The 21,377-nt window shown below is 34.6% G+C and overlaps 1 protein-coding gene across 1 annotated transcript; it reads left to right on the top strand.

Annotated features, from left to right (window-relative positions):
- The first annotated feature begins 9,516 nt into the window (after positions 1-9,516).
- Positions 9,517-19,070, top strand: LOC127878984 (post-GPI attachment to proteins factor 2-like). Its single transcript, XM_052425567.1, has 6 exons — positions 9,517-9,694; positions 10,098-10,242; positions 14,119-14,229; positions 15,286-15,386; positions 16,063-16,171; positions 17,871-19,070. Exons 1-6 carry the CDS (start codon positions 9,554-9,556, stop codon positions 18,002-18,004), a joined length of 741 nt encoding a protein of 246 aa, XP_052281527.1. The 5' UTR covers positions 9,517-9,553; the 3' UTR covers positions 18,005-19,070.
- Positions 19,071-21,377: the final 2,307 nt, after the last annotated feature.

Raw genomic sequence — 21,377 nt, 5'->3', positions numbered from 1 at the left:
TCATTTCCTAGGCCTAATTGATCCATAATCGCCAAATTTGTATTCATTGTTTAATTGGATTGAGTTGTTCAAGCTTTGAAAAAGCTAGTTGCCATGCTTTTTAGCCCAACGGTAAGCAACTTTTGAAATTGAGTTTCCTTGGTTAAATCTACTGTGCCCAGGCTAGCAGGCAACCACTAAACCTGTAAGCTATTCATGATGTAAGATCTGACAGTGTATTGAGATCATTGGATTTGCAAGTCTGAAGACGTTTAAGGAACCTTTTCACGTATTGGTAAATTGACATTTAATAATTTGGAGAGTTCTGTTGTTGTCGTTATTTTATTTTTTCATACTACGAGGATTGCTTAAACAAAGTATAAAAAACATCTCTCGTTGTATGAGCACGGATGGCCGAGTGGTCTAAACGATAGACGTTTATTCCAGGGGTCAGTGGTTCGAGCAAGTTGAGGGTAACTTTTTTTGTTTCTTTAATTTTATTCTTGTTTTTTTAATGAAGCTTTTAAGATCCAATGTCTACATGTATCAATATTAAGCATCCAATGACAAGCTGTGAAAAAGTCCCTTTTAGATGTTTATTAAAAAATGCCACAAGGTAAAATTTCATTGGTTGTTTATTTGATTTAAAAGTGATTTTGTTTATTTGCCTTGTCAGTTAGGTTACTTTGAAGTTATTATCACTTTTCTTTGTTCTTTTTTTCAAATCATTAATAGAAAATATAATTAAGCTTTATTTTGGAAAGACAGGGCTTAATGCATATGCGTTAATTGTCATCCCAGTACCAGAGACTCTCTTTAAACGAAAAACACCATAAAATCAGAAAATGTCGTCCTTGTTTAGCTTTTGCGCATCGCACAGGCTAATCAGTGTGCACAGGCTAGTCGGGGACACCACTTATTTGACATGCATTAAGCCCCGTTTTCCATGAAAGCAGCCAATATGTAAACATTTCAGTGACAAACTGGCCAATGTCGTCGCACAAGCTGTTAAACACTATTGATTGCATACACACACTCACTGTCTGCAGTGTACCAGTAGTGAAGTATATACAGACAGATGCGGTGGTTATCGTTCTTGGCGTAGTTAAGAGCAGACCGACTTGCAATGCATACCACTAACATTAGTTATTCGCAAGCGAACAACAATAAACCACGACAAGCAGCTAATAAAGCCCACATTTTTGGTGGTAAATGTAATTGTATTTATACTAGTTTATAATTAAAAAACAGTCAAGCCGAGCTTTTTATACATGTCGCCAACTAAATAATGAGTGCACTATTCATGCATGAAATGGCATTATAAGGACAGATTTATTAAAAGTATTTCGTCTTCAGGAGGAAAAAACAATGGTGGTCCAGGAGATCTGCAGGTGGACGACACAAATCAAATATCAAAACATACTCCATAAAATTTTTTATCAACAACTTGATGTTTGTTTTGCAATCTGATTTAACAACAATCTCCAAACTGCTGACTTGTTCTAATGACAAATGTGTCACGTTATGTGTGCTGGTCCAAATCAACTTTCAATACCAATGAAATTGGCGTATTCAAAATCGTTGGTATACGCTGTTGTTTATTTTATTCGTCAAGGATAAATGTCCTTTCAATGACGCTTGTTTTGAAAACAAACAAACACGGACACCTGCGGTAACACACAGGTGGTTAGCGTGTGGCAATGATATTAATTAGTGAAAACATCATTTTTTGATGGTAAATTATCATATTATAACGAAAAATCAACTTTTCTGAAAAAAAATTCACTATCAAATATATATATATATATATATATATATATATATATATATATATATATATATATATATATATATATATATATATATATATAACTAGGTATCCAACTCAAAATCATCCGAAAACGGGGTGCGTCGTTTTGAACAGCCATTACTTCATCAATTTTTCAGCGATTTTCATGAACTACCGGTAGGTCTTATTCAACGCAAAAAATGAATTTCCTTTCTCGAAATGTATATATCTTGTTATATTTCTACACATGCTGGGTCAAAATTTGAGAAATAACGCGATACACAATTCGCTTGACCCAGTTAACATCGATCAGACCGTATTTATGAATGAAATCTCCATTTGTAAAGACACACCTTCGCATTGGACCAATGAAATCACTCGTGTATTTAAAATGTCAGTTAGTTGAAATGTATGTAAACAAAGGTTTCAAAATGCGCTGGACAGTTAGTTTTGATGCATAATGCAACGGCAAGCACGGTAAGAATGTTTTTTCATACGTTTTATTTAATTATGGTACGGAGGTCCGTGAACTTTGCAGGGAAAATGCCCATTAATCCGTGAAGATTTCAGTCATAAATACGGTCTGATCGATGTTAACTGGGTTACGCGATTTGTGTATCGTGTTATTTCTTAAAAGATGACCCAGTATTTGTAAAATTATTGCAAGACATATACATTTCCAGAAAGGAAATTCATTTATGCGTTGAATAAGACCAAGATCGTGAAAATCGCTGCAAAATTGATGAAGTAATGGCTGTTCAAAACGATGCATCCCGTTTTCGGGTTATTTCGAGTTGGATACCTTGTTATATATATATTTGATAGTGATTTTTTTTTCAGAAAAGTTGATATCTCGTTATAATATGATAATTTATCATTCAAAATGATGTTTTCATTAATAAATATCATAGCCACACGCTAACCACCTGTGCGATAACATTGAAATATCAAACGATTGGGTACGTTTACGAGATTTCGTTAGATCCTTACATGGGCAACAGATTGAGCGACAATGAAGATTTCACTTTAAAAAGATTGCTTTTTTGTGGTTATGCATCATATACTAAAAAAAATACCGAACAGTTTTATGTGAATGTTTTCAACATTTTTTAAGGGAAATTCTAACAAGCGTTCTGTTACTTTCAATATCCAGACTGACCAGACTGCATTCGGTACCCATCGCAGATTATCAATAATCACTTATCCGATGTTTGACGGAAAGGGCCGAGAATGTGCGATTGACCAGACTGGAGACATAAACACATTTAAACCACCATATAAGCGCGCAGAATGGAGCATATTATGGCATATAAGAACAGAGTAGCTCCAGATATGCCTTTGATACCGAATTCTCTTACAAAGAATCATTATGTGCGCTTATGAGACCAAGCACCTTTGCATGACTCTTTAGCACGTAGTGGTGTCATTGTATATAATATACAGTTGACTTAAACGGACAGGGTCTCGAGATACGCTGGCCGCTTATGGCATAATACCCATTTTCTCACGACGGGGTTCACAGGAATATCTTTCAAGAACTTACGACGATTTTGTGTGGTTGAATTTGCGATGACTGACGGACGAACGAAAGAATCGAGAATAGACGAGGGAAACAGGCGATCAAAAACAATATATCCCACGCTTAATATTTCGCGATTGGATTCGTGGTCGGCATTTCATGGTTTTATAAATGCAACAGTGATGGGATTGTAATTGCACTAAATCTTTGGTCCACAAAAAAGATGAGCTTTTGAAAATCGCGTTTAATTTATACCAATTGAACAGTTGGATTTGTTTAATTGATTGTATGGCACAAATTATATTAAAATGCTCAAGCGCACGCAATACAATCATCGCAATTTAATGAATCAAATAAGTTGCTTAAATTGACAAAATACAAAGTAAAATTGTCACATTTGATCTTTACAGATCAACAAATTTGCCGAAAAAAGTATTTTTATCTTATCGGGTTATCAACTGACACTTATTATAGATTTCAGCAGTTAGAATTCTTATTCGGTGTGTTTGAAGTCGGTGAGAACATAATAATGGACAGTTTATAGAGATATCTCTGTCACGGCTTTCGAGTTAAATCAAATTGCTACAATATCAATAACTATTTACCCATTGTGTTGAAAGATGATTGTTTTGACCTTTCATTTCGTAAACTAAATGTTATACTTCTATGCCGCTTCCCAATGATTTCCATATCCATTTACTAGTACGTAATTATGGGAGTAACGTTTACGAAAACCAAAAAGTCCACAGCACTTGTTGCACAAAGAAGAAACTTATTTGGTTTAACCCTTTGCATGCTGGGAAATTTGTCGTCCGCTAAAATGACGTCTGCTGAATTTCTGAAAATAAGCATTTTCTTCGATTTTTTTCCCAAAGAATACTATCAGAATAGCAAACAGTTTGGATCCTGATGAGACGCCACGTTCTGTGGCGTCTCATCTGGATCCAAACTGTTTGCAAAGGCTTTCAAAATTCGGTTCCAGCACTGAAAGATTTAAGCAGACGTATTCAATAAATTAAAACTGCATTTGCATTATTGTAGGTAAAATAGGTTAGTCAAGTATACTGTAGTTTAACGTGATGCCTGCACTTGCAAATTCATATACACTTGGAGACTTTTCTAACGCAACACTATTAAAACTCGAGTATCTCAGTAATGAGTGTACATTTAGATTTTAAATTGCGCATGTGATTATTTGACTATATTTTGTGAAAGATAGCGACACAATCATTCATCCATGACAATCGGACGCTTTTGCACGTGGGGTAGGTGTGGTTTCATCGTTTTGCAAGTGGAAATGGTGAAATGCCTAATGATTCTAATTTTATTTCAATTTCTTCATTGAAGGTGGGTTGAAACACCAGGAAAAAATAAAAATAATTTAAAAATCAGTATGTAACGTATAAAAATTCAGGAGCGCAACCGCGCAATCGGCATGTTGCAGGCTGCCTTCCCCCATTTGTTAAAGCGTCCGATCGTCGCGGATTAATGATTTTATCGCTTGCTTGCACATACAATGTACTGTAGTCAAATGATAACAAGTACAATTTTAAATAAAAAAATGTAATCATAACTGATGTAGTTAAGTTTGAAAAATGTTGCGTTAGAAAAGTCACCAAGTGTAGTGCAACGCTATATAATTCCAATTTAATTTCAATTTCATCATTCTAGGTGGGTTTTTACACCAGGAAAACATAACATTAATTAAGAAAACCATATGGCTCGTTTGAATATTCAGGAGCAATGTTGCAAGCCGGTCGGTCATTAAAACGTGTGAATTTATGTTTTACTTTTCACACTATTATTGTACGGTGTTCGATTTCGAGAATTTTACTTGTGCAGTGATTTTTTTAATTTGTTATGTTTGATATTTAAATGTTGATCAGTTTCAAATAAATTTATATAAAGTATAAGATATGTATTAAATTAGCCTGAGTCCAAATTTCAACAAATTCCATTCTAAAATAAGGAAGCTAGAATACATTGATTTGAATACATGAAAAACATAATATACAACCCTAAAACACTGCATCGGATTGATATCATTAACATTGACGGATCCACATAAGAATTCTGGACGAAACAAAGCAACAATAGCCGACAGATATAACTAGGGATGATTGCTGGATGAACACAGAACTTTATCGGATAAACATAGTTACCGATGACAGGCGAATATAGGAATGCGGGCTGGACACAACCATATCGGATAGATATCGATAGGTGATAACGTGCCGATAAATGAGAGTTGGACGCGACTGTATCAAACAGATACAACTCTGCTTCAATAAATCCATAATGGCGTTACGCTATTAATATGTTGTATGTGTAGTATAAGTATATATATATCATCAATAACTAATAACAGCATTTTGTCCGAAGTTTTCGCGATTAACTAAAATTGGCTAGATTCCTCCCAATATTCAAGGAAAAAACAACAACATATATCCAAGTAACTACCGCCCATTATAAAAGTTGGGTTAGTTTAAAAATTGAGAATTGTATTTCTTCACAAGCCCATTTTATAATTATTAAAAATGACTGTAAAACATTATGAAAAATATGACTATATGAAATATGACTCAGGTGATGCCGCTCATATAAAATACATAGCCAATATTACGTGCCCATGTAGAATTGCTGGCTGCACAAAACTATATCGAAAATATATCGATTCATATGACTGGATGAACAAAACTATATCGGATGGATATTGTTCCCGATAACGGACCGATGGAGTATTGCTGGATGTTCAAAGCTATAGCAGATTCTAGATAAAGATTGGTGGCGGGAATTTTTTATTAGAAAATAATAGCATCAAACAACTTAATCAAACGCTGTGAACTTGGTAATTCTCAACTTACATCATGCGATATATGTGCACGTATTGTAAGAGGTATCGTATTACTAAAGGTGTTCGGTGTTAATCACTAAATGTAATGCAATACTGAACGTTACTCAAGAAATAAAACTGATATATCCCTCGTTTGACAAAAACAAAATGCGGTCATGCCATGCATTAAGTGTACTGCGTATTCAACAATAACAAGGATTAATGTATATATCGGTACCTCGTTTATCATTACTTATATTAGGTAAAATTAATTTAACAAAATATGTAAACATTGTAATTCCATATTAACGAACATGATTGTTCCAATCTGATAAATAATTCCTTTTAAATATGATTATATAATGTTGATGTTGTTTTAAGGCTTACTTTGCATGTAATCTAACGAGTTTAAAATAACGTGGTTATAATTAGTTCTGTTCATCTCAACATATTCGTTAAAAATATATATATATATACGTTAAACATACTTTTTACCCCCCACCCCCCTTCCTTCCCAGTATTCAATTCAATCTACAAAAAAATGTACCTTCTGATATCTTTAAGATTCCTATTTGGTGATCAGCAAAGTGGCTGTTGGTAGCTGAAACACACGCTGACATCGGCCGGCACTCGCGATTTTAAAACATTACGTCTGTCTTAAAAGAGAATGCCACGCCACTGATACATCCGTGATTTGAACGAGAATTCTTATTGTGTCGTCTGCTACCGACAGTTACGTTCTTCCAGACACCTAGAGGTGCTTTCTTTTTAAATCATAAATCAATTTCTGATTTCAGTATGTCATTAAAATTGGTATGCCAATAAATCACTTTTGTAATTCAGTTGCTTTATTTTATTGTGCGTTTTGTCCACGCTCATTAGACAAACATAATAAGTTTACATTAAATGTTCATTTTGCTATTTTAGCAAGTTACAGTCTTAAAATGCGAAAACAAATATTTTGCGACTTTGTTTTTCTTACTCCTGTGAGGTTTATACAGACATTCATCAATATTGTCACTCGACAGACTTGATATAGCAAAAAATCAGATTAAATTGAAAAGAAACTTTAAATCAAACAAAATATTATTGCAAATAATAACTTCTATTTCCAACTGCATGACTTACAACGTATATATTAAAAAGTGTTTGTTATCTGGATAACTTTAAGTAATATTAATTGTTGGTGCAAAAAACGTCTTAAATATGTTATCTAAATATTGCTTTTTAACAATTTACGAATCATATTTGTTAAAAACGCTTAAATTAAATTAAAGAACACGGTTGCAAATCTAGATAACAACTCTTGAATATTTGAAATTAAAATAAATACTATTTCAAACTACACGGAACTGATGAGTTAAAATTCCGTCGAACGAATCGCAAACAAATGTTATGAAAACAGAAAGTTTGAAATCATGTTTAAGTATAGTGTTATTGGGTGTTGAATAGGAAACAATGAATATAAATAATTAAATATTTTCCTGTCGACAGAAACTCATTCTCAAATGAAATTTAATGGGAAAGATCCATGATTTGAACCAAGACACTCAAATTTATGCATTATTAGAGATAACATAAACCGTGAGACCTACTGGGCTTGAAAATGAATTAAAAAAAAAATCCCAATTCAACAATTATGCAATTATTATAGATGAGGCGACATTAAATTTATAAAAAGGGGAAGAGGTGCACAGACATATGCATGATTGGGTGAATAAAGTATGCTTTACGTGAATGTTTTGTTATGCGACCGATGGAAAAATATAATTGGTGGTTTAGTAGATATCACTTTCAGTTTGTAAACGTTGTGACTATCAGTTGACACTGTTCTCTTTCTTTTGTTTGACCCTGTCATACAGATTAGCGTGTGCAGTGAACCCGTCCTGTAGTTATGAAACATGATTCAGACTTCATTAATGCCCCAGTTGGTGTTGTAAATGGAGACATAATTATAATATCTATAAAACGTCGTTTTCCTCACAGAACAATACTACAAACAAAATGTCATAATTATGACATTAAAAATATAAATGGCATTTCATTATGATATATAATATACTGACACGGCATGAAATTAAGTTGACAAAAAATGTTAATTTTCACTTTCGTGATGATCAAGTTGTTAAACAGTGAATAATTATCAATAAATATGGTTTATCAATACAATTCCGCGCTATTCAATTTGTCGGCGGGGGCGCTGAAAATAATAATTAAACGCGTCGTTGAATAAAGCATTTTAATTGACTTCCAAATTAACAGCTTTGATAATTTATTGATACGAACCTACCAATAATATATTGGTATTTAGTTTAATGATATTGGCTGCGAGACTGGTTCGAAGCGAGTAAATCCGTGTATGGTTCTTACTGGTGTTTTTGGCAAACACACTGCAGAGACCTCATTTGTGCTATCACGCATTCATACATTTTGAAACATTAATTCATGCTGGCCCGTATGAGTCCACAACTCATATGCACATATAAAGATGCACATATCAGTATTATCATAAATGTTGTTCGACGTACATAACAGACGCCTCATGGCTGGCCGCACTTCTCTGGCGTAATGTTTTATTAAGACTTCAGACAGCCCTGCATTCGCTCCAGTAGAACGGACTATAGCCAGGGACATGACTGAATACTGTCTATAAGGTGTTATTTATCTTTATGTAGCAAGTGCATGTTAGTTACTGCTCGTGCTGCGACAGTTAAGTAGCATTCCATTTATGGCTGTACTAGAATGGTCATTAAATATGTCCGTGTATGTTTCCTGTCTCCCATTCACTGCAATGTTCTAAATGACTATGCGACAATGCGCGGGCACGTGAAACTTAAGAGCAGTTTTGGTACACTTTAATTTAATGTGAACATGGACATTCTTAAGTGCATACATATAAACATGATGCGTTCACGTGTATTGTTTACACTTAAAAGTATGAAGGCACTCGCTACAAAGACCCAGCCGTAGGGGACCGCAGATTCCACGTTGACATGTTTGTGTAATAGCCAGTCGCCAAGTTTTTTTTCGCTTCTCATCTACCGGTAATTGATCATGGTTCTCTACAAGGTAATGGCGTAAGTGATTTATTGTGTTTGTCGCATCCCCCCCCCCACCCACACCCACCCTCACACACAACACACAAGACAATAGAAAATATTTCAATAACGTCGGAATGTCAGGAAATTTCAGATATAATTAATTTTATTCCAGCTTTCGTGATTCTAGTAAATTACGGCTTCTCACATAATTCAGCCTCGTGTGCGGAACACGGACTCTATATATACGCTCCGTGGTGCGGATGGACCTCACAAACTGCGAAATACACAGGCGTTCTTAGTTTAATGCTATTACGCATCATACAAATATAGCTGTATGTAACCTACGTAAGGGCCGACAATTATCAAAATAGCAACAGCGCTCTCGAACAAATATGGAGAAAAATACACTTTGCTACGTAAAAGCATCGCATTTGGGATATTTTACTATGGGATTGCCCGGTCTTGCCACGTTTATTGCGATAGCTTACTCCATAGTGTATGACTTTAAGGGTTCTACCGCGACACACTGTAATGTAAGTGCTTTCGGACTGTCGGAATTCGGATAAAAGACTACTACAATAAGTAACATTGTTCACTTGTATTCTCGTGATAGTTATTTCTTAGACAAACATGTATTGCAAACGAAACTAAACGAAGTTTTTCTTTCAATTATATACAAATATATGATATGCTCATATTTTGAGCTCTTCAAGAAAGTTACCAATGAATGTTTAACTTACTTGATTCCAGGATAACTAAGTACAACGGCACCATAAGACTAATGGGATTATCATGTTTAAATCAATAGTTCTTGATACAGTATGGGAACTGATATTTTACATTCAATATTTGTTATTGAAATACAGTAATGCATAAAGTCTATTAAAAATAAGTGTCCATTTCACTTTGTTTTGCTATACTTTTTATTGTGTGCAGGTTCGCAACATCCTTCCCACTGTGAGTGCATGCATCAGTCGCTGTCCACAGTGTTATATCTGGCGGATCTTTATCGCTCTGCATGCAGCACCAAGGTTCATGTTTGCAGCTGCCTGGTATAATTGGTACATGCAGGTCCAAGTAGGTAGGCACATGTATAGGTTGCTCAAGATACAACAGCTATTTGAGGAAATGTCTATTTTAATTTGCTAAATATCTTTTAGTAATTATAATTATGGGGTACTATATAGTAGCCTGAGGATTAAGAAAGTTATAGAGTGGGAACTGGAGTGGTCAACATTGAATCGTTACAAAGGTATATTTAGAGAAACAAATCTGCCTTAAAATAATGTATTTACTTGATCAGCTCAAGTTTTTCATTATAAATACAATCACATTTATTTAAAATAATAACAACACAATACTCCTTGTTTATTATATATAAGGCATAAGCATGCATTCATTATACTAGACAATTACAACTTATTACACACAAACTTGAAATTAATTTTGGTTTGATTAATATTATTAACAGCCTTGATTACATGGTACGCACATAAGATTATTTATTGCAATAAACTTAAAGATGTGTATTTGATGGAATATGCTCCCTTTATTATAAAAATAAATTTTATTACGACAAACGCTTTTTATGAACGCCATTCACAATGTGTTTAATACGTCATGTTTATGTATATGCTGACAGGAGCCATCTCCGGATGTTGCATATTGGAATTTTGTGAAAACTGTAGTTCTACACCTGTCATAGGTTTTGGACTTCTATATTTTGATCATTAAAAAATCATTAGAAGGGACCTTTTTATATACAGTTATTTACGAACAAACTTTATCAAAAGAATATACGAATATGATTTCCGGTACACTTTTGTCTTATAATGCTGATCTATACAGTTATCGGGATGGTATCCAGATATCACAAACAGATGTCCAGATACAAAATATGGAATCGGATCCACTAACACCCTTAATAAAAATATATTTCAAAGGTCACTTTGACTGTAGCTAAAAAGAAACTACCTTTTACAAATCTCCGATTCCCTTTAAGCAGAGGGTCAGAAAGTAAAATACCATCAGACAAATAGCTCAGGGGGTAAACTGCCCTCGAGTAGAAAAGCTTATCTGGTGTTCTGGATAGCATGAACCAATGATTTGTTCAAACATAAATACATGTAATTGATGTAAAATGCTTGCAGGAATACTATTATAGGTTTAACCCTTTCAGTGCGGGAACCGAATTTTGAAGGCCTTTGCAAACAGTTTGGATCCAGATGAGATGCCACAGAACGTGGCGTCTCATCAGGATCCAAACTGTTTGCTATTCTGGTAGTATTCTTTGAAAAAAATCGAAGAAGCTGCTAATTTTAGAAATTCAGCAGACAACATTTTAGCAGACGATAAATTTCCCAGCATGCAAAGGGTTAAGAAGGCATTTTCTTTTTGTTTGGATGGATTTCTTTGAAAATTATATTTTTTATGATTTTTTTGGCAGCAAAGGGTTATGAACTTTCTAACCAAAAATTGGTACCATGACTCTGGAGCATGGGACAATATGCAGGCCCGTACCCAGGATTTTTTGACTGGGGGGGCCCAACCGGGGAGGGTTTGGTAGGGGTCACCCCTCCATATATATATATATATATATATATATATATATATATATATATATATATATATATATATATATATATATATATATATATAGTTATATAAGTAAAATGTAATAATCCAGATTGTGAATATTATATAATAAAAGTAAAAACACGTGTCTGGGATTTTAAATATATATTGATTTAGCCAACGCGTTTCGCATAGCTCATTAGGGCATAATACAATATATTACAACGTCAAAATGTCATGGAGATAACGTCATAAATCAATAAATATTTTTAAATCAATCAATATATATTTAAAATCCCAGACACGTGTTTTTACTTTTATTATATATATATATATATATATATATATATATATATATATATATATATTCGTTTTTTGAATATGGCACTTTGCAAGGTAATTGTAATGCTTATACAAACCTTATTTTGTGATATTAATTTATGGAATATAACAAGTTAATCAGCACCTTTCGAAAGTCTTAAGCTTTAAACATTGGTGTGAATTCACAACAATATTAAAAGCTTAAGATTTATGAAACTTACAAGTTTAAACTAATGACGATTATCAATATCACCTCTCTAATTGCTTCCAACATTTTTTTTTCACAAATATCAACAACGTCTTTTTTAATCAATAAAGTTGTTTTTTTATCTGATTGTTGGGAAAGACCTTGCCTTTTTTAAGGGAAAAAATTGCGCGAAACACCTTATTTTTGGGGGAAATAATGAAAGTCTTAAATAATCAATTTAACATATTTTTCTGTTTTCCAACAAATTCAAGGCAACAGATAATTTAATAATACAATATTTTTCTACGCTGGATCAGGTTAAATTATATAATGAGATTGATTTGTTGTTTCAATTTTACTTATTTTTTTTACCAATTAACCATTAATAGGCTGACATTACTCAATTCTCGGTACTCAATTATTTTAAATACTGAATTCTGCCAAATTCTTATATTATTTTTCTGTTGCTCGACAAATTTATTCATCTGTTTTTCTTTTCAACAAACATGTTAACTATCTATCCGTAGTCTTTTTCAGTGATTTCCTTTCAAAAATTATAAATACTCAGTTTTAATACCTTTGTCAGTGTTTCTGTTCCCGTTTAATTTCAGAGCCCCATTCGCAATGTAAAAAAGGTATATACGTGTAGGGGATAGGGAATTCTCAAAGAAGGAAAAAAACCTGCCTCAGCAATAATCAGACCATAGTCTACGTCTTTCATTTGCTACTATTCTTTCATTGACTAATCAAAATTCATGTTACATCAGCCATCTATAGATGAAGCATTCTGGATCACAATGGGGGACTGATCGGGGATGTGTTTACATGGCGATAAGAAAACATTGCCTAGGGGCTTATCTCAATTTGCGAGCGCTAATCCCCTTGTTTATCAGGGACAATAAAACATAGCTGCTGTTTTGTATTGAGGGAAAGTGTACTGTGAGCCCTTTCAGGAGAGAAAAAATTGCAGTGGGCCCATTATTTCAAAAAATCATAATTCGACAGCCAGCTGGGGGGGCCCGGGCCCCTGGGCCCATGGCCTGGGTACGGGCCTGATATGACACTGTATGCTTGTATAGGAAATATGAGAGGGCCAATTTGCTCTGTAGATTTTCTGAGAAAACTATTTTATCCTCTGTACAAGAAGAATTCAATGCAATGCAACATTTCAAAATTTCCAATCCATTGTTTTTCCAAAATATAGCAAAAAAAGACCCTTTTTAACCTTGAAAAGGGATATCAGTTTTGCACAATAAAAGATGGTAATACTAAATGAAATGGTAATTCTTTTCACTTATCTTGCTAAACTTAAGTTAAATACAGGGGTGTTCATTTTAATGTAAAACAGTTTGACGATATATACGAAACAATTTTGGAATTCGAAGGAAATGTCTGTCAGTTTGCCTAATGTTTTTGCCCTTGAAGAGAAGCATATGATGTAGTAATCTTCTGTCCATCATTGTGATGTTTCTTGTGTAGACCATAAATAAGGATGTATTTAAGGGATTCAAATTATAGTTTATGTAGTGATAGAGGGCATTGAAAGGAAGTTCAAAGTACAAGTACCATAAGTATATACAAGTATTTATGTAGACTTTGTGCTTTGTTTTTATTTTCTTCAACAAAGCATAGCTATTGGTATAAAATTAATTGTAATAAAAAGTAATATACGATCAAGAGAGAACGTTGAGTTTTCTGTACCTAAATGAATACCGGTAAGTAATACTGCTTTGATTTGCCAAATTTTGATGGTTGGCATTTCAATGTATGGTCAAAATTATGATTCCGGGGAAAATGGCTCTTACAGTGACAACGCTTATGTTCATTAATTACTGTGATTATATTTCATATTATATTCAACACTTATCATTCCAGGTAAAAGCCAGGCTTTATATGGATTGCTTGTGAAGATAACAATAGGCCTTCACGTGGTTGAGAATCTCATGCTGGTGACTCTAACTTGTGTGTCTTCACTTGAAAACAGAAGTAAGTGTTTTGTCTAGACTTTGTTGGTACTATATAATCGTAATTCTATTTCATTTTCAAACAAAACCTTCATGGTAATCTAGATGAATATCCAATCAAAAAAAAAGGATTGTGTTGAAGAAACATTGTCAGAAAAATATTATAATGGCATAGATGACCAAGTGTTATCCCACTAGCCCAAATCATTATGCAATCAAAGTTGACATGTGAAATTTCCATGAGCTGAATTATATTCATTTCTTAATTTTTTATGTCCCCGATAGAGGGCATATAGTGATCTGTCTATAGTGATATAGTCTGTCTGTTCGTCCTTCCATCTGTCTGTGCGTCACACTTTGCGTTAAGGTTTCAAAAAATGCTCATAACTTCTATGCTGCTTCAGATGTAACCTTCATATTTGGTATACATGTGTTTATGGACAAGGCCTTTCCATACGCACACAAATTTTGACCGCTGTGACCTTGACCTTTAACTTAGGGTCTGCGTTTAGGTTTCAAAATCTGCGTTTAGGTTTTGAAAAATTCTCATAACTTCTATCAAAGTGTTTTTTGGGGGCATATGTCATCCTATGGAGACAGCTCTTGTTCAAGCCAAGTGGCTATCTAGCTAACTTGGAAAAGTGCTGGACAACAAAACCAAGGAAGGCAGGTTTGATCCCCGGCTTTGCAACATTACTTGTGTCTGGATTGGTCATGAGATTCTTTCTGCTGCCTAGTGTCCCCTATCTCAGATTCAAGTAGGGCGTTTTTAAGTGTTTGGCTGTTTGAGGTATTAGTAAGTGCACTTAGTAATGGACAAGCAGCTAACCCAGAACAAGCATGAGTTTGGTAACTTGCTGCAGTGGTTTAACTGAAATACTTTTGAAAACAACACACTTAACAAATAAACTATAAGCCAAGATAATATTTGAATGGATACAAAAAATAAACAAATCTTTTATGGAATATTTAAACTTTTGCTTAGGTGAATGTTTGGTCATTTACCAGTTAACCAACTGAACCCCCTTAAAACACATAATTCTATAGTTGAAATGTCCGTTGCTATTGCTTTTTTCAGATATCCATGAAAACAGTTTTGTGCTGTTTATGGCTTGTTCCTGGCTAGTGTTCCTACTTAGTATAGTTCTCTCAAAATGGGGCAACAGGACACATCCTGAGGTAACATAGCCCAATTAACCCTTTCCCATTCAGAAGCAAAGTAAAAATGGCTATGTGCAAGCAGCATGAAACCAGAACAGCCTGCGAGTAACTCACAGTCTGTTCAGGTTTTATGCTGTTTGCTGCTCATCAGTATCTGAGGGTTGACAATGAAGCATTTAAAACTTGAATCTAGTCAGAAAAGTATCTTATTAAATTTAACTTTCTAAGGGACTACATACATTTTGTGTAAGCGTCAAAATATGTATCTAAATGGTAAAGGTTTAAAACGTTAATGTCCGTACTCACTAGAAATGGAAGCTTTTTGATGCTAAGGTATAACAGTATTGAAAGAATAGTGGCTGTTTTGCTGACAGTTTTAAAAATTAAAAAAAAGTGAAAATGATTAATGATAGTCAAAGAAAACCATGTTTAAATGAACTTTAAGTGTGCATCATATGCTTCATAATAGACTGTGTATGATACTATGCAAAATTTCAGCAAAATTCATATTTTTAATTTTTACTTCACAGAGATTTAAATCCTCTGGTAACAGATGTACATGTACGCATCATAAAAGTTCACCCCATGGGCACAGGTTCATTTTGGGTGACACTTGATTTGTCTGCATACACAAGAGTGGTTTTCCCATTACATACCTCATATATATTTCAGCCTAATATCACATATTTTTCAGGACAGGAAGTCTTACATGCTCAAGAAGCTGTTTGCTGTGATAAACATTGCCAGTTTCTCACTGGCACTCTATTCCTACTTCAGACACAACGCATACTGTGAGCCCTATGGTAAGTCTAAACAGCGACACTTTATTTTTAGCTCAGCGTTTTCGGAGACCAAGGTATTGTCATAGCCAGCTCGTCCGCCGTCCGCGTCGTGCTGAAACCTTAACATTTTGTTAAGGTTTTTTACATTGGCTCTAAAATCTAATTGCTTCCACCCAGGGATCATATTTTTTTCGGTTTTGTCGTTCCTAGACAGATCGGGGTCATGAAAGACCGATTGAAAATCCCAAACAGTCGTTCCGATTCTGTTTGCTAAAATTCCCATGTCATGCATTTGATTACACACAGCACATGCTAACACACCCTAATGACATTCTTATCTTGATTAGGTGTGATATTTAGTTTGGATGGTGGTATTGTGTTGTCATCTTGTTTGTAGGTAGAGTAGCTTACATTCAGACCAAAGGTGATATTACATTTGGGGCCAGTGTATTCAAGGTCATCGTAACTCAAAGTAAAAAATGCTTTCTTCTAAATAAAAATATGTTTGGATGAAGGTGTTGTGGATTAATTTTGAGTGTTGGCAGCTTTAAAGCTGAATTGTGACTGCAAATCTGACTTACTTCAACTAAATTTATTTGTAAACATTTGAACATTTATTTTCTTTACATGATGACATTTTTATATGTTTAAAATAATAAGTTTTTAGCTTCAAGTTTCATATACTTTTTAACTACTAGAGATTTTCCAAACTCAAACATGCAGTTGTGGTCATTACATTAGGTTACTAACCATCAAAGATGAAAGTACTCAAGCGTGCTTTCTTGCACCAGCTATTGTAACAGTTTATGGTGAAAATGAAACTTGGATTAATTTAAAATTGTTGTTTTGTACAGCATTTTATCAGTTATTTATTTATTAATCAGTGCTTTAGTTAAAATTTGAAAAGGGCAGGTTGCTCATTATTATTGAAGGCACTTTAGCCTGTGCAGTTTATATGAAGGGTGCTTTCAGTATACATTCGGATAGTTTTTATTTGGTTTATTTGCTTAACAATTCTAGAATCAATGCAAGGTGCTCTAAGATCGCTTTGTTTGAGGTACAGGAAATAATACTGATTGAGTTAAGCTCAAATAAATTATGGTTCATGGTGTTTGATTAATCAAAAGGTTGAAAAGTCTTGTTTATAGCTATAGGTAGTTCTTTTGGAGAAAAAAGACATCAGTATTAATTTTAACACTGTCTTTTAAAAAAGATATTACATGTGTGATTTCATGTTACCATAATAGCTAAAAGACATCATCATAGAGTTTTCACAACAAATATTAGCTATGCTTCTGCTGCATTCATTAACCAAGACGAAACCATATCTATTATTCCACTGTGACCTTAACATTCAGTGCATTTCATTTCTTTGATCATGTATTTGAGCAAACAATGTCCTCATGTTGAAATATGTGTGCATCACTTTGATATGTGTGTATACAGATTTAACCCATTTATGCCTAGCATCTAGAAAAAAGGTGTTGGCAAACAGCGTGGACCCAGATGAGACGCTGCATGATGCAGCGTCTCATCAGGGTCTGCGCTGTTTGCTTAAAGGAATTTCTGTAAGAAATATTCTAAATATACAAGACATTCCTAATTTTGGAAATAAATTGATCCAATTTAGAAGGATAGGAGAGTCCACTAGGCATAAATGGGTTAAATTTGCTATAAGCATTTTGATTCATGCACAATCCCATTTGGATTTGCTTTTCAGTGTACAGTTGGTTTGCGTTTTTCGAGTATGTGACCATCTACTCCAACATTCTTTTCCACGGTACGGCCACGATTGATGTGCGGGAGTACTCTGCCGGTCTTGTTCTCACTGATCTCCTGCGCAAGCATAAATAGTGACATTCACTTGCAGTTCATGGTTGATACCTCTTTTAGATATGAAGTGAATGCTGGAGGTCTCTTGATTCTTAATAAGATTGAAATTAGGATACTGGCTAATTTGAACAACATATTGTGTGTTTTTTAGCTCACCTGAGCGATAGCTCGGGGTGAGCTATTGTGATCACTCACCGTCCGGCGTCCGTCCGTCCGTCCGTCTGTCTGTCTGTCTGTCTGTAAACAATTTGTTAACATCTTCTTCTACTAAACCATTGAGCCAATTTCAACTAAATTTCATGTGGAGCATCCCTAGGTCATGGGACAAAAGAATTGTTAAAAAAAATTTGATCACATAACCAAGATGGCCACCATGACCATATATGGTAAAAACCTTAAAAAATCTTCTTGTCAGAAACCGCTCATCAGATTTTCAAAAAATTTCACAGGGATGACCTTTGAAGGCTCCCCTGAAAAAGTTGTTCAAAGAAATTTGATTCGTCAAAAAACATGGCCGCAGGAGCTCGTTGAACTTTGCATGTTTATTCGTTTTTGCCTATTTTGTGAAAACTTTCAAAAATCTTCCACTTTTTTTGTCCGATCCTTTCCAAATTTGCACAGTGTCTTTATATCAATGAGGACACAAACCCTACAAAAAATTAGCATTATTGGTCCATGAAGTACAGAATTACCTCCCCTTGAATTGAGAAAATGGTGTTTATGCAATAAAGTCCAAATTTTTCATCCAATTCTTTCCAAACTTGTAAGGATTTAGCATGGTTCAAACAAGGGAAACAACTACGGTTTATGCATGTTCTTTTTATTACAGATTTTCCTCCCTTTAATTCATTCAAAATCTCATTTTACAGCAGAGATTCCAAATCTGACCTGTAAATGAGCCCCATATTTACTGCCAGTGCTAGGTTACCTTTTCCCATTTGATCATTCTTAAGTATTGGTCTTGTAATGCTGCTACTGCTTCTGCTACTGCTACTGCTACTACTACTACTACTACTACTACTACTACTACTACTACTACTACTACTACTACTACTACTACTTCTACTACTACGACTACTACTACTACTACTTCTACTACTACTACTACTACTACTACTACTACTACTACTACTACTACGACTACTACTACGACTACTAATACTACTATACTACTACTACTACTAATACTACTACTACTACTACTACTTACTTCTACTACACTACTAGTACTACTACCATACCACCACTACCACACCCGACCACCACCACTACCACCCCACCACCACCACCACCACCCTACCATTACACTTCTACTACTACGGCCACTACTACTACTAAACTACTTTTACCACTACTACTACTACTACTACTACTACTACGACGAAACTACTACCACTACTCTACCACTACACTACTACTACTTACTACTAACTACTACTACTAACTACTACTAACTTCTACTACTACTACGACTACTCTTCCTACTACTAACTTCTACTACTACTACTACTACTATACTACTACTTTCAAATACTACTACTACTACTACTATACATTCAACTACTATTAATACTACTACTACTACTACTACTACTACTACTACTACTACTACTACTACTACTACTACTACTACACACCACCACCACCACCACCACCCACCACCACCATTCACAGTGACAAAAACCGTATTCACACAATGGCTGCTACTACAACTTATAGCCCATATAGGGGGGCATGCATGTTTTACAAACAGCCCTTGTTGCTATGGGATTTTAACCACAACTGTTCATGTTTATCTCCGACACATATTTTTAGGTCACCTGTCATGAAGTGACACGGTGAGCTTATGTGATCGTGTGATGTCAGGCGTCCGTTGTGCGTGCCTGCGTGTGTCCGTCCGTCCGTCCGTCAACAATTTGTTTGTGTAGACAGTAGAGGTCACAGTTTGCATCCAATCTTGATGAAATTTGGTCAAAATGTTTATCTTGATGAAATCCGGTTTGGGATTGTATTTGGGTCATCTGGGGTCAAAAACAAGGTCACTAGGTCAAATAATAGAACAACCTTCTGTAGACAATAGAGGTCACAGTTTTCATCCAATCTTTATGAGATTTGGTCAGAATGTTTATCTTGATGAAATCTGGGTTGGGATTTTATTTGGGTCATCTGGGGTCAAAAACTAGGTCACTAGGTCAAATAATAGAAAAACCTTGTGTAGACATTAGAGATCACAGTTTTCATCCAACCTTTATGAAATTTGGTCAGAATTCTTGATGAAATCTGGGTGGGATTGTATTTGGGTCATCTGGGGTAAAAATCTAGGTCAAATAAATAGAAAAACCTTGTGTTGACAATAGAGGTCACAGTTTTCATCCAATATTTATGAACTGTGGTCAGAATGTTTATCTTGATGAAATCTGGATTGGGATTGTATTTGGGTCATCTAGAGTCAGGAACTAGGTCACTAGGTCAAATCATAGAAAAACATTGTGTAGACAATAGAGGTCATAGTTTTTATCTGATCTTAATGAGTCAGGTGAGCGATTCAGGGCCATCATAGCCCTCTTGTTAATGTGATACATGTACTATTATAGCATCAGTATAACAATGAGAAAATCCTTTGAAGCCCCCAAAGGGGCTGCATGTAGCAGTCGCACTGTGAATCTTTATGTCTGTCTGACAATTTCCGTCTTGGTCATTCCTTTCCTATATAGTGATGGATTTAAAATAATCTTTGTAAACTTCGATGAGAGGATGTTTGCATAAAAAAACATGAAGGTTGATTTTATTATGAATTTGCACAAATGTAAACCTTAATGAGAGAGAGTGTCAGATCTCTTTTTACTTGGTTCCCTTTCCTGGGTTGCCACAATTATTGTCTTGTATATTAATTAACTTGAGCACATTCAGGGGGCATATGTCATCTTAAAGTGACAGGTCTTGTTAATATAAAACATGTACTGGTCTTGCCATTTTAAAAAAATTAATTTTTTTTTGCATGCAAAAATGCGCAAAACATTTTTCAACTATTTGTATCTATGAAATTTAAGTTGTTGACCATGGTATTACCAGAGACGTAATTCATTACTATACTTGACGTTGTGAAGAAGGGTTTGCAAATGACAATCAATGATCATCATCACCATTATGATCTCTTTACCAAATCATAATCATGCAACTTCAGAATTGGTCTGCATGTGTCTGTCACTAGAGTAGTACACATTATCTCCATTTTACAGTCCTTTGATGTTTCATATTAAAAGCTAAAATGCTCATTACTCTCACATTAACAACATATGTACTGAATCATTCTTATCACAGGAGGGAATTCTGTATAAAAAAAAAATTTTATGTATGTAATAATAGAAACAAGGAGTGCAACTTCATTTGCCGA

Source organism: Dreissena polymorpha, chromosome 4 (assembly GCF_020536995.1).
Source record: "Dreissena polymorpha isolate Duluth1 chromosome 4, UMN_Dpol_1.0, whole genome shotgun sequence".
NCBI classification, from domain to species: domain Eukaryota; kingdom Metazoa; phylum Mollusca; class Bivalvia; order Myida; family Dreissenidae; genus Dreissena; species Dreissena polymorpha.
Note: the sequence above shows the minus strand (reverse complement) of the source record. Positions and strands in the feature narration are given on the sequence as shown.

Coding starts and splice junctions, on each gene's coding strand:
- LOC127878984 (XM_052425567.1), top strand. CDS start 9,554: ATGGAGAAAAATACACTTTGCTACGTAAAAGCATCGCATTTGGGATAT. Junction 9,695..10,097: donor CTACCGCGACACACTGTAAT/GTAAGTGCTTTC, acceptor TATTGTGTGCAG/GTTCGCAACATCCTTCCCAC. Junction 16,172..17,870: donor CGCATACTGTGAGCCCTATG/GTAAGTCTAAAC, acceptor TTTGCTTTTCAG/TGTACAGTTGGTTTGCGTTT.